At 35.7% G+C, this 18,750-nt stretch overlaps 1 protein-coding gene across 17 annotated transcripts in view; it reads right to left on the bottom strand.

Moving 5' to 3' along the window:
- CAPSL (calcyphosine like) overlaps window positions 1-18,750 on the bottom strand; it is a 40,162-nt gene that overhangs the window by 1,201 nt on the left and 20,211 nt on the right. For 5 of the 17 annotated variants that reach the window (XM_074282666.1, XM_074282662.1, XM_074282664.1 and 2 more), the window contains 5 exons: window positions 18,285-18,490; window positions 11,029-11,206; window positions 10,382-10,591; window positions 7,433-7,525; window positions 858-975 (listed from right to left, as the gene is read on the bottom strand). In XM_074282666.1, the coding sequence (XP_074138767.1) occupies window positions 858-975; window positions 7,433-7,525; window positions 10,382-10,591; window positions 11,029-11,206; window positions 18,285-18,421 (736 nt within the window). In that variant the 5' untranslated portion in view covers window positions 18,422-18,490. Of the gene's footprint in view, window positions 1-857; window positions 976-6,164; window positions 6,205-6,285; window positions 7,526-10,381; window positions 10,592-11,028; window positions 11,207-18,284; window positions 18,491-18,750 lie in introns of those variants that run through there. The other 12 variants (XR_012484809.1, XM_074282672.1, XR_012484811.1 and 9 more) reach the window with 12 other exon arrangements.

The raw sequence follows: 18,750 nt of genomic DNA, 5'->3' as shown, positions 1-18,750 counted from the left end.
GAGTTATCAAGTTTAAAAACTGTAATGAGAGAATTCAACTTAAATAGTATTTTATCCATATAAATGAATGAAATAATATCTAGTAATTTAATTGCCACTGAAATAACATGTTAATTCTGATCCAGAATTAGCAAAACCATTATCAGGAAAAGAAATGACATTGTGAAGCGTGCCATTTGTATAACAATATGTTAGCAAAAAAGAGGAAGCATGTCTGAGAACTAAACTAAAAAGTGAAACAACAAAAATAAAGAAATTGCAACATCAGTAGAAATTACCAAAAGTCTATCTCCTCATATCATCTATCATTAATCTTGCATTTTCAGTTTTTTTTCTCAAGCCTGGTAATAAGTTACATATATCTAATTACATTTTTTTATCTATTATCCTGCATTTTTGAGAAGTTTAGCTGGAGTTAGGACTTTTGGCAAAATAATGTTAATAGACTTTAAACCACAATAGAGAAGGATTGCATTATATGTCTCAAAGTCCTTCAGTAGAAGAAACATGCCAGCATCAAGGTGCTGGTGCAAAGCACATGTTAACAATACAAACACAAAATGTCTGGTTGTATTATAAATGAAGTCCATTCATTCCTTCAACATACATTCACTGGCTGCCTATTACATACTGAATGCTATACTCAGTTCTAAGCTATACCAATAAATAAAACACAATTTATTTAGTTCCCAATAACCAGACTGAAATATAATTGAGAAAATTTAATAAAGCAAAAAACTACAAGAAAGCTAATGTTAATTATGGTTTGCTAAGTCAATATAGGGCAGTTAGGTGGCACTGGGCTCGGAACCAGAAAGGTTCATCTTCATGAGTCCAAATTCAGCTCAGATGCTTACTATCTGTGTGGCCAACTTGCTTTGCCTCAGTTTTCATATCTGGAAAATGAGCTCCAGAAACCACTCCAGTCTCTCTGCAAAGAAAACCCCAAATGGAGTCACAGAGAGTCAGACACAACTGGAAAAAAAAAAGAATAAAGAACAATAACAAGTCAACATGCTGCCAGCAATGATCTATTTCCAAATGAATTTGATGCTGCTTCTCTAGGCAACTCTTGAAGACTTAAAAATGCCAACATGCATTTTAGGGAAAAGAATGTCCCTAACAAATTAATGATCAATGACTGCTAATATTTGTGAAGTACTTATCATAGTGCCTAGCTCATAGTGTTATATAAATAGTTCTTTCCTTCTCTTCCTCCCACTATGTCAACTAATTCACAGATCCAATTGATATCCCTACATTTATATGTATAGATCATATTCTATTTAATTATATATGAATATATATCAGGCTATCTTAGCCTAAAAAGCTCCAAGATGCTTTCAGCCAAATGTTACTAAATGCTACAAGTGTACTTTATGAGGGCATTAAAAGGACATTTAATGGCAGAGACATGCATTTATATGCACTTAGAAAAAAACTTTATAATCTCATTTAGTTCTCACCTTGCTGTGAGTAAATTTGGTGCCATTATTATTCCTACTGCATCTTGAATTTCAGAGAGGTTAAGTCACATCTGTAAAATGAGCTAGAGAAGGAAATGGCAAACCACTATAGTATCTTTGCCAAGAAAAAACCAAAGGGAGTCACTTAGGAGAGTATATGTTTGTATAGTATTTCTATATGCATATTTTTGCTGCCATCTCTTACAGGATACTCTTCCCCTAGGGAAGGATTCATCTCCTATCTTCCTTAGTTACTCTCCTCCTTTGCCTGTTCCTTCTATTATGTCTATTAGAAAAACTCCCTTTGTGCTTTCCTTTGTTTTTTATTTTTCCCCTTATGCTTCATCATCTGCATACATTAACTGAAAGCTGAAGATAATGCATGTCTTGCTACCCTTCATCAAGACTGGCCACAGCAGAATTGTCCCACATGTTTCTAATGGGTAAAATCAGATCGATTTCATGACTTTTTGCTAGCATTTAGTAGTCCAGGAATAGGAGAGGAAAAATGGATGATGAATTCTGAGAAAAGAAAATTAATTAAGAATTATATGAGACTAAAACATTCTAGAATGATAACTAGCGACATCTACTATTGATTACTATTTAAATAATAGACTGTGGAGTTAAAGTCCAGTGAGAAGCAAAATGAAGATAAAATGGGGGAGGTAAATTAGAAGAAGAGGGATTGATCCAAGGACTTGAGTCACAATGAAGTTAAAGCCTAAATTTAGAGAGAATGAAGGAGTAGGGGAAAATAAAGGAAAGGTGTTTATGGTCAGTGAGTAGAATTTCCAAGTTCTGTATCTTAAAAGTGGTACAATTCCCTGTGACAATGCAGCACGACCATGTTATCTGATAACTGAAGCAGGAGTCTTAATGCCTACAAAACAATAATTCACAGGACTTTGTAGAAACCAAGGAAATAATGCATATAACATATTTGGAAAACCACAAAGTATATATAAACTTCAGCCACTAGTAAACATGTCTAGTTTATGTGTTGTCTTTTTAAGCTGGTAGGTAGTTAGCATAGTGAATAGTTTATTGGACCTGGAGCCAGGAAGATCTAAGTTCAAATCCAGTCACCAATACTTACTAGCTCTGTCACCCTGGATTAACCTCACTCTGCTTCAGTTTCCTCATTTGTAAAATGGGTGTAATGATGGTACCTACCTCATCAGGTGAATATAAAATGAGATTATTTATAAAGCGCTTCGCAAACCTTACAATGCTACATAAATGCAAACTATTATTTTTATTTTTAGATCTCTCTTAGGACTTATGCTCAGTTGTGGGTCCAATTCTACTTTAAGACATAACTTGAAACTTCCAGTTCATGTCCCTAGCAAATTGCTTGTACTGTAGAGTAAGAATTTCTAATAGAAAAGATCAACTAAGTTCAAGCAAAAGAAATCAGGATTTTTCCACATTTAATATGCAAATATGAACATCAAGCATTCAATTTAATATAAATGATAATGTTAAGGCAGATGCATTTGAAACTTGATTTGAGTCATCAGGGTTTGAGACTATTGCCCATATAGATGACTAGTTACCTAGACATTTGTGTTGAGACCCAATGGGATCAGCCAGGCCTACCACTAAATTCTATAAAGTTTCATTTTGGAGGGTTTTTTGAGGGTTTTTTATGTTGTTCTTTTTTCCATAGAGATTTATAAATTCAATTGCTTGGTCAGTTCATTTTCATAGCTATAATTTTTCATAAACTACTAGAGAACTAAACCCACCAAATTCCATTTAAATAAAAATTGAAGAAGGAGAAAAACGGGGAATTTAAGGACTGATAAATTCTATATTTCCAGGTCATTTTCTCATAGTAAATATACTGTAATTTTCAAGTAGTCATGAGGGAGAGTTGCTTCAAAAACCTGTTTACTCACATTCTCATTAGTTTGTGCTATGCTCTGAAAAAGGCTTCCCATTATATTTGGAGGATAGAAGAGGGTTTAGACAAAGTCAGTGCATAAAGCTGGGAGGAAGCTCAGGCAGCTTTGATCCAAGGAACTGTTTTACCACAACTTATTGCCACACTGAGAATGCCAAGTATAATCTGCAGCTTTCACAGTTTTTCCATCCCCTAGCTCAAGATGCTCTTTTGCTTCTACTTTCTAAAAGTCACTCCCTTACTTTTATTAAGCAAAAGTCACATTAATGAATTAATTTTTTTTCAAAAACTAACAGTTTCCTCACTTCTTGAGGTTAGAGCTGGGGGAGGGGGAAGAGATAGATATTATATGACCTCCGAGGCTGTGTGTGCATTCTAAAGAATCTAGGTTCAGAATCTGGTATCTGCACTTAGTACCTGGTCACTTAAACCCTCTGAAACCTTTCTTTCCTCAGCTGTCAAAAGACCATTTTTATAAGAAACATGAAAGCAAAATGTGTATGCTTATTTTTTCTTTCAAATTACAAAATTTTCTAAAATTAAAAACTTTGGACTTAAGAACTCCAAAGAATAGAATGATCAGACATGAATCCAGAGGATAAATTCTAAAAAATGCTCCTAATTCACTTCTTGGTAGAGAAATAATAGGCTTGGGGTACAGAATGATCTACACAGCTAATATGGGAATTTGCTTTAATTATGCATACTTGTTATAAAAAGTCTGGTTTTCTTTTTTTTCTCCAATGGAAACACAAGAAGTGAAAAGGAGAAAATATGGATTTTGAGTTATTAATCATTATTTATTTTTTTCAATTTGCTACTGTACTCACCCAACTCTTAAAAGAAACTATCTAGAAATCAATATCTGGCATGAATCATCCTTCTGTTAACAGAGCTAAAAGGGATAAGGTTTTAACATTCAGATCTTAAGGAAGGATGGAACATTGCATGCGAAAGAACAGATCTAGCCTAAAAGTCTGAAACACTTAGTTTCAAGCCTCCCACCCTAAAACATAATGGTTGACATAATGGACAAAAATCTGGCCTCTGAGTCAGGGCTAGATTCATGTGCCACCTCTGGTTCTGTGATTCTAAGCAAATCATTTAACTCTTCTGTGGCCTGGGGACACCACCATCCCATCTCCCTCTATCAGGTGCAAAATCTGATTTCTCGAACTTAGACTTTCTTTGTGCAGACATAGCTTAGTGTTCGCATTACCCTGGAGTTCAAAGCTCTAGCAGTGCTCAGAAAGAAATTGTTTCTGTTCTCCTTACATCTTTCTTCTCTCTTATGGGCTGTTATCCCCCTTTTAGCAAATGGTTTGCTTTTTTGTTCATTTTTTCTCTTTTCTTGCATTTAAAACCCAAAAGGACCCAATCTAGGACTTGGTAGTCAAGGTTTGCTTCAGGATACTTAAATTTAAAGGGCACAGATAGTACTTGCAATTCTTCAGCAACATAAATACAACTGAACTTAGCACTCAACTAATAAGACTAGTTAAAATAGTAAGTTATCTGATAGAAAATCTACCCCAGATAAATTCTTGGTAAGATCTCTGAGATCTCTGAGCTCTAAATATATGACAATAGTGTGATCTTATGATCTGCAGCTATACTATAATTTGACAAATCAATTGACTATCACATAATCAGTGAAGCTGAAGAAAGACTGTCCTGAAATTACTTATTTATTGATTGATATTTTAATATGGCTTCATAAGGTAGCCAAGGCTATGAACAAGAGAAGAGCCTGTGACAGCCAGTATTATTCCACTTCAAACAACAAATCATATCTTTATACTTTACAGATAGGCCATTTCTTTTGCAATCAAATCAAATTATTGATCTCAGTCTGTAAAGCCCCACCAGGGCAGGGTGTCTCAGAAACTGTCTATTTCTCCCCCTGCAATTTACAAATACTTAAGATCAGTCAGCCTTTCCTGTCTACTGGGCACATATTGGTACTTTGAAGAATGAGATGCAGGCATTAATTGGGAAATGCTTTTATTCTTTCTTCTAGCTCCTCTTGGACTTACCTGTTTCAGGCAGCCTGACACCATAATAAAGCAGCAGAATGGCTGAGGCTCCTAAAGCCATGCATTTTGTTTTTTTAACATTTTAATTGCTTACCTAGATGATCAATATCTATAACAATGCCAGGTAAGCTGCTAGACATTCTATTTTCAAAACTGACACCTCAGGGCTAAATCAAGAATGTGATTTTAAAAATATGAACATCTAACAGAAAATATTAAGAAAAAGTGCTGGTAAGTTCTGAAAATGATTATTCATTTTCTTCTCCCTACTATCTAGACCAGGTATAAAGACTAAACATAAGGAGAGAATTCCAAAGCTTGCTAGAAGCCATAAGGTTATATGTTATACTGTCTTTGTATTTCTAACTTGAGCACCACCATCACTAATGACTTTTGTTGTTGCTCAGCTGTTTCCAGTCACATCTGACTCTTCGTGATCCCATTTGGGGTTTTATTGGCAAAAATACCGAAGTGGTTTACCATTTTCTTCTCTGGCTCATTTTACAGAGGAGAAAAATGAGACAAATGGGATTACCTAACTTACCCAGGGTCACACAGCTAGTAAGTGTTTGAGACCAAATTTAAACTTGGGAAGATGAGTCTTCCTGACTCAGGCTGTGTACTGTAACCTCTGCACCATCCAGCTGCCCACTAATAATAATAGTTTGCATTTTCCTGTTAGCTTTAAAATTTACATTATGTCATTTCAAGGAAAGGGTTCCTCTCAGAAAAGTAAGAAATGTAAATATTTACAGAAGGTGAGGTGGCCTCCTCTGGATTTTGACTTGTGGGCCTAAAATTTAAACAGAAAGAAAGGAGGTTATTGAATCTGATGACATATACCTCCCAGCACCACAAGCATTGGTTAACTGAGATCTGATAGTGACTCCCCAAACCCCTGTAAAACAGGAAATAAAACACAACTGGGGAAGACAAGCATCATATCCACCATCTAGTCCTGGTGATGAATCACTCTCTGGCTAAATAGGCACCCACAGAGTGGAGGACAAGACCCGTTCAGCACTGGAAAACAGCATCTAAAAGCCAGGAACCAAGGAACACAACACCAATGGATGCTAACAATCGGTAGGCTGCAGGCCAGACAAGATGCGGGGTTTCTTTTTAACCTCTTTTCTTTGCAAAAGGCAAGGGGCCTCACCTAGTCATCACTACACAAGCAAATTTCAAAAAGATTTATTTCTGCAATCATTTATTTCACCAAAGTGTTCTTTATTTTTACAGATCTACTCCCTCATTTTATGTAAAACCAGTTTCTGGGAAGGATTAATTGATTTTCCCTAAATCATAAAGATAGAATGAGCAATAGTGGTAGGATTGGAAGTCAGAGTCCTTTGCTTCCAGAACCAGAGTCTCTTCATTATACCTGTTCCTTCCCCTAAAATCTGTTTTCTGGTTTTGGGGATCACACAATCCAGCAATAAGCATTAATTGAAAACTTACTATATGTAAGGATTCGTGCTAAGAACTGAAGTATACAAAGAAAGGTTAAAAAAAAATAAACATCTCTTGCCTTCTGCCTTCAAGAAGTCAGCATTCCAAAGAGACCCACTAGAACAATAGACTTATAATAATAACAAAAAATAAAATATTTTTCTAAAAAAATTGGACTATATTTTATCCTTCTATTGCAAAGGAAAGGCATAACTTGTTAGAACAAACCAATTGAAGATTTACAGCAACTAAAACTGGACTACTTTTCCATCTAGAATTAGATTATATAGGAAGAGTAGGGAAAGCATTTGTGGCAAATATTCCAGCCTAAAAGTTTTTATTACTGAGTTTCTGTTTTTTTCTCTTTTCTCTTGACATAACAACACACTCCTTTGTGACATGGAGATAAAAATAGAAGCAAATATGATCATATCAGTCAGCATATGTTAATCACTTGGAAGAAAGTAGTTGGAAAGAGAACCCTGGTTCCCCAGGCCATACATTTAGAGTTTCCATGCAATTGTCATGATGATGATGAAATAGATATCAGTATCTATCAATACACTCACTCCTGCATAGTAGTTCATAAATTCCTCTGGGTAACCTGCAGTGGCAAAGTTTAAAACAGAAAGAGAAATCTTCTTATCTTGTTGCTGCATTGCCTGGATATAGAAAAAGAAAAATTGGAATCTAAAAAACTATCAAGTTAAAGCAGCTAAGAAATGGAAATAAGAGAATGCAGTAATGGACAGTAAAGAGTATGAGGGAAAAACACTTTCAAAAGGGAATGTGTCTTTTGAAGGAAACATAAGTTGAGGAGGAGAGAAGGATACAAAGAATAAAGAAAGAAGGCTTGGGAGAACATTGTAAACAGTAACAAGAAGATTATGTGATGATCAGTTCTAATGGACTTGGGTCTTTTTGACAATGGAGTGATTCAGGCCAATTCCAATAGACTTGTGATGGAGAGCCATCTGCATCCAGAAAGAGGACTATGGGGACTGACCGTAGATCACATCATAGTATTTTTCTCCTTTTTTGATGCTGTTTGCTTGCTTTTTTTTCTTTTTGATTTGATTTTTCTTGGGCAGCATGATAAATGTGGAAATATGTTTAGAAGAACTGCACATGTTTAATCTCTATTGGATTACTTGTTGTCTAGGGGAGGGGGGAGGAGGAAGGGAGGGAGAAAAATTTGGAATACAAAGTTTTACAAGGATAAATATTGAAAACTAACTTTGAATAGTTGAAAACTATTTTTAAAATAAAAAGTGATTATTAAAAAAAAAAAGAAAGAAAGAAGGCTTGACAATTTCTAGGCCAATTTAGATTTTTAAAAAGTGGCACACCATCAATATCATCTTGCTTTAAGATCAAGAGCTGTTGAAGATATATGAGACTGATATTCAAAACACAACTAATTTGTTTTCTTAACTATGGTTAAGATTGTCATTCTGCAACATAACTGAAATTGAATGAGCCGTTGCTATGGTAGACTAAGCACAGCAAAGTAATTTTCTGTCTTTGAAAGATTGGAGTTTAGTTCTAAGTGCTGAGACAAAATTCCAGTTTAATGATCTCCTATTATCTGCTTTTATAAGACACAACTGTTTCATTGCTTAAAGAGCAAGAGAAGACAAAACTGGCTTCTGGTTGTTTGTTTTTGTTTCCAATTTTATGTGTATGTTTATGCTCAGTTTTATTAAGCCAATGAGATCCTTCATCTCAGTTTGGAGTTCAAATTATCTTGCTTTTTGAAAAAAGGGGTGGAGGGAAAAATATCTACCTTATTTTTTAAACCTTTTAGGCTAAAAATATAGACATAACTAGTTTAAATGGAGTTGATTTAGTGGTATTCCAGTTGATTTAGTCATCAAATTCCAATCAATTATCTAACTGATTTTCTTGGCTTTTTGATGACTTTACCTATGAATCAACCCACAGAATACCACTATTTATATATGCAGAAAGAGTGATTATCTAAGAAATTCACATTTCTAGTCAATCCTCAATTATACTTTAAGGAATAAGGATGGTAAGGAAACTTGAAATTCACAGAGGAATTTTAAAAACTCTTTACAATCCGTAACTTCAACTTGCTCTTCTACTTCATTTTTGTGATGTTTTAAATCTCTATGGCTACTAAGTAATAAGAGTTGCTTGGAATGTTATCTTTATTTCTTTTTGATATTAGTGTTAAGGAGAAAAAAGGAAGGAGAGAAAGGGAAATAAGAGAGAGAAACACCTAAAATAGAAAGGACACAAAAATGGTTCTGAATAATCCATAGAACAGATTCTCCAAGAAATCAACAGTAACTAGAGAAATAGAAAGAGAAAAAATTGTTTAGATATCTCAGAATTCAACATTTGTCAGTGACTTTGTTATCTTTAATGTACCTGATAGGATCCAGTAAATTTGAAAGTACTATTATCTGAGCTCTTAGTTTCACTAATGGCTCATTTATATAATAATCAATTTGCATACTACTTCTTAAAAGGTCAACTTCCACCTGCCAATAGTTTGATTTCCCCTGTGGTTTAATTATTGTACTCAGCATTCTTCTCGCTTAGTTTTCCAAAATATCTTTAGCTTATTGTCCTCTACCATCTTTTCTTATAGATTTCTCATTCTTTACCTTCTAATCCCTTGTCTAGTCCTTCATCTATCTTTCTATTATTATTTCTCAAACTTCAAAATACTTTCATGACTATTCCATAAAGGAATGTTTGACTCTAAAAGAACCCAATGTTAAAAAAATAATAATAAAACAGGGGTTGATAATTTACTTTACAAAGGATTCAGTGGATGATTCCTTCCTATGGTAAGTTTTCCTGGTATCATTAAAGCATGGTACATTCAAAAAAGTTTGATTTATATGAAACTTTTCAGGGAACAATTCCAATGTTTAGAAAAAGGCTTACTTAAAAGCCTAAAAACCTTGAATATTAAAATATTTACTTCTGGTACCTTCAACTACTACAAAAGTAAAGAAATCATCATGCTACAGTTTTATCAGTATACTTCAAAAGTTAAACTAAGCTGTTAATAGGAAAATTGATACTATTGGTTGAACCAATGACTAAAAAGATCTTTAAATGTCTTCAAAATCATGCTCAGAAAGATTAGATCATGTTGAGAAAGTGTCTTCAGGGTTGAGTACATTTTATTGCTTCTAATTCTTGAGAAATTAATCATCTACAGATGAGGCTAATGGTAACTCTTTGTTAACCAGACTAAGGTATAATTAAACAAAGTAGCCCATTCTCCACTATGCATGGAGATCAGATAACTGAGAGGCTATACTGACAACTTAACTGGCTGCTTTACTTACTTTTAGTACTTCAGTGTTTGTTAACATTTTAAAACTTGGGTAAAGAACTTCCTTGCTTTCTTTCTTTCTATTCACAGCCAGATATGATGGAAAATGTTTTTATTCTGAACTCACTAGTCCCTTTTCATATTAAACAACAAAAATTGAATTAGCCAAGCTTCACCTAGCTTAAGCCTTTTCACTTACCAATCCATCTTTGTCATAGGGTGAATCAAAGCTATCCAGAAATTTTCTGAAAACTTGCTCTTCTGTCCACTCTCCATTCTGGTACTTTGGATGGTGTTTTACATTGTACACTCCACGTAAATCCTCAATTGTTATTACACCATCACCTGTCTTGTCTAACTTCCGAAAAGCTTGCATGATGACTTCCTTCCTGGCTCTGGACATTGGAGGCTACAGAAAGAGAAAAAAAAAAAAAATACAAACCTAATAAAAAAGCACTGCTCTGGGGCCTCTAGGTGGTACAGTGGATAGAGCACCAGCCTTGAATTCAGGAGGACCCGAGTTCAAATCTGGTCTCAGACACTTAACACTTCCTAGCTGTGTGACCCTGGGCAAGTCACTTAACCCCAGCCTCAGGGGGGAAAAAAAAAAAGAAAAGAAAAGAAAAGAAAAGTACTGCTCTAGTGACATTGATAAGCTCATATACTGTCACTAGGACTCAAAAAGTAATTGCATATCTATATGTGGTCCAAATAATGTTAAATCTTAAAAATTCCCTTTCTTGTCCCCCAATGTCCTTCATTGTACAAGAAGAATCAAAGATAAAAACCAAATTAGAAAGAAAACAATTGGAAAATCAAGCACAGATACAGTGCTCTGATACTTACCCTTAATGTGAGAAGAAATTCATTAAAATCTATTTTCCCATTTCTGTTTTTATCAAATCGATTGAAGAGCTCTTGTGCTTCTTCTTTTTCCAACACAACAGCATAATCATTTAACCCTTTCATGAACTCTTTGAAGTCAATCGTTCGGCTGTTATCATCATCCATGATTCGAAATACTCTGAAGAAAACACAGACATACAAACATATGCACACAGCCACTAAGAGCAAAATAGGTGTGGGAGTACAAAGGAAAAAAGACAAATCAATGTCAAGGTTTTTCATCATAAAAATACGACATCTCAGAAAGGAGATAATGCACGCACACAAAGTGCTTTGCAAAACTCAAAATGAGCCACTAGTATTATGCCAACCAAACCAAGATAATATTTTCTAAACTTTTTTTAAGACAGAAATGGAACTTAAAATAAAACACATAAGAGCCATCTAGAAGTTATCTAAGATGAGCCATCATTTAAAAGACAAAATGATTGGCTCTCTTCCATTTGGGAGAATGCAGCAATATCTAACATTCACAGGCAGGAAATCAAATCATGCAGATATTAAGTCCTTGATGATTCCAGAATCCTGGGTTAGAGTTGTTAGGACATTAGAGATCACCTAGTCTAGCCCCCTCAAAAATGAGAGAATTGAGGAGAAGAGACTTTTAGTAACTTGCCTGAGATTACAGGAGCTGATAAGAGATAGACAGGAAGCAAACCCAAGTCTACCAATTATCCATCCAGTAGGCTCTTGACCTCCCACAATGTCTCTCTGCAGATATTCATTTTCCTTAATAGGACACTGAACAGTAAGAGCAATTTTTTTCCCATTCAGAAAGAGTAAATCCATTCCAAGGTGAAGAGTTCTATTATAAGGGGGGAAAAGCTGGCTTCAAACCAAAGTTTGGAAAACCAAACTATGAAAAAGAGCCACAACTTCAAGACTTCCCTGTTTGTTAGTATAAAGCTGAAAGAGTTTGGTAGCCTTTTGAGTTATCATGGCCGGACTTCCCTATCTGGGAAAATTGGGGAATGAGAAAACTTAAGGGGATGTGATAGCTGTCTCCACTATTTAAAGAGCTGTTACACAAAAAGTGATGACTTCCAGTAGTCTACAAATCAAAGAGGGCATTTGTCAGACTCTTAGCATGTCTCAGGAACTGTGTCAGGTATCAGAGAGACAAAGACTAAAACACCTTCCTTCCTTCCTTCAGGAACTGAAAAGTAAAGAACATATACATAAATACAGAAATATAAGAAGTACAAAGAATAAGTACATGTTAATTTTAGGGGAAAGGTGCTTGCATCTGGCAGGAAACTGAGTCAAACTTTGGGGGAAGCTAAAAATTCTAAGAAACAAGACTAAGGAAGGAGTATATTTCATGTATGTATGCAAGGACCTGAAGATAAGAAATATCACGTGTAAGGTCAAGCACATAGGCCAGCATGGCTGAATTTGTTCTGTATGTATGTAAAGTACAGCCCAAAAAGCAAAGAGTATTAGTTGCAGAGAGTCAGATTTAGACTCAATGTTTCCAAAAAATTTAATATGTCCAATGGTGGGATGAGTTTGGAAGTATTACCAAAGATTAATAAATGCTTGTTGAATTGAAAGGGATTTTTTACTTCTTGATAAATACTATCTCTGGCTGACATTTAGCTACCCAAAGCAATTAGTTTTGAAGAAGAGGAAACAATTAACTCATAATTTTCTATCTCCAAAAGAATGTTGACTCTTCCTTTCTATAATGCAGGAATGTTCTCAGTATGAAAATCTATTCCCAAACTGAGATCAGCAACTCATTGAACAAGTTAAGCTTAGAGAACTGCTTGGGGATGCTGGAAAGTGTAATGATTTGTGGATGGCTATATAGAAATCATGTCTCAGAAGCAGAAATTAAAGCCAAGTCTTCCCAGCTCCATGACTGACCCTCCATGTCCTCTGCCATGTGACTCCCTCACTAAAGGATCCCTGAGAGACATTATTTTTTTTTCCTCTGTTGTTATAAGGAACAATGACAGATCTTTACATCTTTTGTACCTCTCAGCATCATAGCATTTATAGCTGGAAGGGACCCTAAAGGTCATATTAATAGAAAATGAAAAGAGAAAAGTTTAGATAGAGCATTCATCAGAGAGTGAACCTAACCAATTCCCTCCAGGAACAGAGAATTAAGGTATATCCAATCAAGTTCATAGGCATTTATTAAGAATATATTGTAGAGTATGTGCAAAAATGTTTATAGCAGTCTTTTTTGTAGTGATAAGGAATTGGAAATTGGGTGGATGCCTATCAATTGGAGAATTGCTGAATAAGTTATGAATGTAATGAAATATTTTTATTCTATAAGAAATTGTGAGCAGGCTGATTTCAGAAAAGCCTACAAAGACTTACATGAACTGATGCTAGAATAAGCAGAACTTGGAGAATATTATATAAAGTTTCAGCAAGATTATGTGATGATTAACTATGATGGATCTTGCTTTTCTCAGCATGTGGCGATTCAAGAAAATTCAAATAGACTTGGGATGGAAAATGCCATTTGCATTCAAAGAGAGAATTATGGAGACCGAATGTGGTTAGAATCATAGTATTTTCACCTTTTTTGTTTGTTTGCTTTTTCTTTCTCATGTTTTTTTTTTTCACATGACAAATATGGAAATGTGTTTTAAAGGATTGCATATATTTAACCTTATAAAAGAGTGATTGCTGTCTTGGGGCAGAGAGAGGCAAGGGAAGGAGGGAAAATAATTTGAAACACAAAATCTTACAAAAATTAATTTTGAAATTATCTTTACCTATATTTGGAAAAACAAAATGTTTTGAGGGGAAAAAATGAAAATAAATATTGCAAGTATCTAGGAAAAATTCAAATTCTGAGAAACCACAATCAGAAGCACAAATGAACTAGCAAGCACCTCTATTAAAAACCCCAGTTCCTTCTTAATTAAAGTTCAATATTTGGATAAAAAAAATATTGTGGAGACAGTGAGGTGGCACAGTGGTCCTGAAGTCAGAGGATCAAAGTTCAAAACCAGACTCAGACACTTGACACTTAAGAGCTGCATGATTCTGGGCAAATTACTTAATCCCCTATTGCCTCAAAAACAAAACAAAACAAAATCATACGGTGCACCAGGATGTATAGTGTGCCACATTTGGAGTCAAGATGGAGGTTCAAATCCTGCCTTGGCAATTTATTAGCTATATGACTCTGGGGAAGGCCCAATGTCTCTGGAGGTTAGTTTTTTCATCTATAAAATAGCACCTTTTTCACAGCATCTGGGGGAGGCTCACGTGAGGTAGCTTTACAAACCACAGAAAACTTTATAAATGTGAGTTATTTGAGGCATCGAAGTGGGCATAAAATTGAGATGAAAGGCATAGTTCCTGTATTCACGGTGCAAAGAAGCTGAGTTCTGCCTCAGTGTTTTAGATTGGAGATAACACCACCAGTGTACAACCTGGGTACAACTCACCCAGCTTTACAAAAAGGTTGACTTGTTGGTGAGCAAGGATGAGCTAGATTTCCACCAGAGATGGAAGGGTTACCTCCAGATGGATGTGGCCAGACAAAATGACGTCAGTGACTGTGGAGCCGTTGTGGCAGTATTAAAAGCACCTGGCCCTGTCTCGGGCTTTCATCTTCATATAGCAGGATGTCTCGACCTCATCTGCAGATTCACAACGGACTATCACCTGCAAACTCCCCATATGAATCTTGATCCCTGGGGCACCAACCCCATGGGAAGACTGGGGAACCAACATTTTTCCCCTCTCTGACCTGCAAAGCCCTATTTGTTACTCTCCCTGACTCCCGAGTCACCCTCACTTACCTGCTTTGCATAAAATCTTTCCCTTAAAGGGACTCACATGTGCAAAAATGTTCATGGCAACCCTTTTTGTCATGGCAAGAAACTGGAAACTGAGCAGATGCCCATCAGTTGGAAAATGGCTGAATAAATTGTGGTATGTGAATGTGATGGAATATTAATGTTCTGTAAAAAATGACCAACAGGATGATTTCAGAAAGGCCTGGAGACACTTACATGAACTGATGCTGAGTTAAATGAGCAGAATCAGGAAATCATTATACACAGAAACAACAAGATTATATGATCATCAACTCTGATGGACGTGGCTCTCTTCAACAATGAAATGATTCAAACCAGTTCCAATTTTTCAATGATGAAGAGAGCCATCTACACCCAGAAAGAGGACTGTGGGAGCTGAGTGTGGACCACAACATAATATTCTCACTCTTTTTTTGGTGTTGTTTGCTTGCATTTTACTTTTTTTCTCATTTCTTTCCAGTTTGATTTGATTTTTCTTGTGCAGCAAGATAAATGTATAAATAAATATATATACATATATTGGATTTAATATATGTTCCATGTTTTACATACATTGGATTACTTGCCAACTAGGGGAGGGGGTGAGGGAAGGGGAGGGAAAATTGAAACACAAGGTTTTGCAAAGATTCATGTTGAAAAATTATCCCTGTATATGTTTTGAAAATAAAAAGCTTTAATTAAAAATAAATAAAATAAAACTTTTCCCTTGATTTCTGTATACTGGACTGTGTTCTGAACACACAGAGTGCACACTGGCCTATATGCAGGCAATGATCCAATTCCCTCTAAAGTAAGAACAGGTCTTTTCAATGCTAGTAGCTGTCAGACCCAGCAGGGAATGCCTCAGTGTTCCAAGAAGTTTCTCAGGTATCTAAGAGTGCCTGTTCTTGGTGTCAAAGTTATGTAGTTGCCAAGGGAACAAACAATGTCTACTTTTGCCCTATGTGTTGATAGAACATGAGCTGCTGTGAAGAAAGGATTGTCTTTTCTTTTTCTCTTTTTTGTCTTTTGTTTTCCCAGCACTTGGCAAGTGAAAGATAGATGCTTAGCAAATTCATGCTTATTGTCAATTGATTAATTGAATTAAAGGTAAATACATCTGAACAATGTAAAGAGATTATAAGATGATTTATATACAAATGGAGGAAGAAAGGGACTTTTGTCCCTTAAAACTCACTACCTTTCACAGTCAAAGAGGAAGCAAAGGAAGAAACTCAGCCTAGATAAGAGTTTTGAGCTTTTTTGGTATGATTTAAGAGAGTAGGAGAAAGGGGAGGGATGGGAAGAATAAAACTGTCACTTAGGGAGGTTGTGATATTCACCCAGTCCTTCTCAATATGGCAGAGAATCTACTTTGGAGATAGTCACTATGAATCAAAAAGGTGCAAATACTCTGAAATAATCCAGCCCAACATACTTAACTGATGATAAAAAAAAAAAAAATGACTCGGGTTTAATTAGCTTTTAAGTTTTCATAAAATCATATTCTTAGAGGTATTAAAGACTATGGTCCTCCAGCTATATCACCTCATTTTACATCTAAGAAAATCAAGATCCAGCACAAGGTCACACATACAAGGAAACAACAGAGCCAGGTTTTTTAATTCAAGTCTCCTGGCCCTAAAAGACAGTGCTCTTTGCATTCGTTCACACTGAAAATATCATAAAGAACTTTCTTTTCAACAACTGCTTGAGATAGCAAATAAACTCCTTCAGGGTAAAGACTTTCTCGGCCTTCTCTTCACATCCTCAGAATGTAATAAAATGCCAGTACATTGTGTATCCTGTATCCTAGCTATTCATTTGTATGACCTTTTCCCTTATGACACTGTTTTATCCCACAAGAATAGGATCCTTCAAGATTAGCTCTTTCTTGGTATCTCCAGCTTCTCTCAAGATTGTCTTGCACATAGCAAACACTTTAATAGTGCTTGAGTTGAGGTGTGTTAGATTGAGATAGGTACTAAAAACACAATTATTCCCATTTTGCAGACAAAAAAAAAAATCTTAGAGATTACACAATTTTTCTGCAGTCGCATTGCTCCTCAGTGTAGCATTCAAAATGACTGATGCAAGGTAACATTGCTGAATTATTGGCAAAGTCAGGATTTGTCCCCAGTATTAGTCTAGTGCTATATTCAAAAGCTATAGTCAAAAACTGTAGGTCTGGGGGGGGGGTCGCAGTCCGATTTGGGATTGTGGGGGTAACAAAATTATGATTCATCAGTAAAAATTATGAATTGTTATCGGTAAATGTTTGATTTATATGCATATTTTATATACCTATATACCCAGAATTGTGTAAAAATGTATTGGGAGATCACTATTGTTCAGAGAAATGCAAATTAAGACAACTCTGAGATACCACTACACACCTGTCAGATTGGCTAAGATGACAGGAACAAATAATGATGAATGTTGGAGGGGATGTGGGAAAACTGGGACATTGATGCATTGTTGGTAGAGTTGTGAAAGAATCCAACCATTCTGGAGAGCAATTTGGAACTATGCCCAAAAAGTTATCAAAATGTGCATACCCTTTGATCCAACAGTGCTACTACTGGGCTTATACCCCAAGGAAATAATAAAGAAGGGAAAGGGACCTGTATGTGCCAAAATGTTTGTGGCAGCCCTTCTTATAGTGGCTAGAAACTGGAAAATGAATGGATGTCCATCAATTGGAGAATGGTTGGGTAAATTATGGTATATGAATGTTATGGAATATTATTGTTCTGTAAGAAATGACCAGCAGGAGGAATACAGAGAGGCTTGGAGAGACTTACATCAACTGATGCTGAGTGAAATGAGCAGAACTAGGAGATCATTATACACTTCAACAATGATACTGTATGAGGATGTATTCTGATGGAAGTGGAAATCTTCAACATAGAGAAGAGCTAATCCAATTCCAATTGATCAATGATGGACAGAATCAGCTACACCCAGAAAAGGAACACTGGGAAATGAGTGTAAACTGTGAGCACTGTTTTGTTTTTGTTTTGTTTTGTTTTGTTTTGTTTTTCTTCCCAGATTATTTTTACCTTCCGAATCCAATTCTTCCTTTGCAACAACAACAACAACAAAATTCGGTTCTGCACATATATATTGTACCTAGGATATACTATAAGATATTTAATATGTATGGGAATGCCTGCCATCTAGGGGAGGGGGTGGAGGGAAGGAGGGGAAAAATTCGGAACAGAAGGGAATACAAGGGATAATGTTGTAAAAAAAAAAAAAAAATTACCTATGCATATGTACTGTCAAAAAAATGTTATAATTATAAAATTAATTTTAAAAAAAGGAAAAAATGTATTGGGAGAAAAGGGGCTGTGGATGGAAACAGTTTTAAACTCTGCTCTAGCCAACATATGACGCTGTCATTGGTTCCTTCCTTCTTACCTGCCAAGACCCTTGATACCAGCTGACCCCCTGGCTAAGCACTGAAGCCGAAGTCTTTCCATAGGGTCCGTGGCTGTAGTAAGCCTTCTCTTGGCCTGGATTGCCATCTCCCGGTCATGCCTTGCAGTCCCAGACATCTGAAGGAAGATTTTCACCAAATCCTTCCTGAGGAGCTCTGCCTTGAGGAGAAGTCTGGGACTAGAACCCTGGTCACAGAGGAGGATACATGAGAAAAAAACAGTAATGCAGTCTGTCCTTTATTGGCTAGAATTTATATCCCCTATTCATTGCTTGTTTTGTCATAACTTCCCAAGAATTGGCTCAGTTTCTAGAATTTCCCACATTCAATTCAATCCAGTTCTATTAATATTTATGGAGTACGGACAATGTGTCTGGAATATGTATTACTTATTTATCCATTTCCAGGTACAGTTGGTTTTAGAGTTGAACAATACTCGGTAGTTCT

Source organism: Sminthopsis crassicaudata, chromosome 1 (assembly GCF_048593235.1).
Source record: "Sminthopsis crassicaudata isolate SCR6 chromosome 1, ASM4859323v1, whole genome shotgun sequence".
In the NCBI taxonomy this organism is placed as follows: domain Eukaryota; kingdom Metazoa; phylum Chordata; class Mammalia; order Dasyuromorphia; family Dasyuridae; genus Sminthopsis; species Sminthopsis crassicaudata.
The sequence above is the reverse complement of the archived record's forward strand: the minus strand, read 5'-3'. Positions and strand labels throughout refer to the sequence as shown.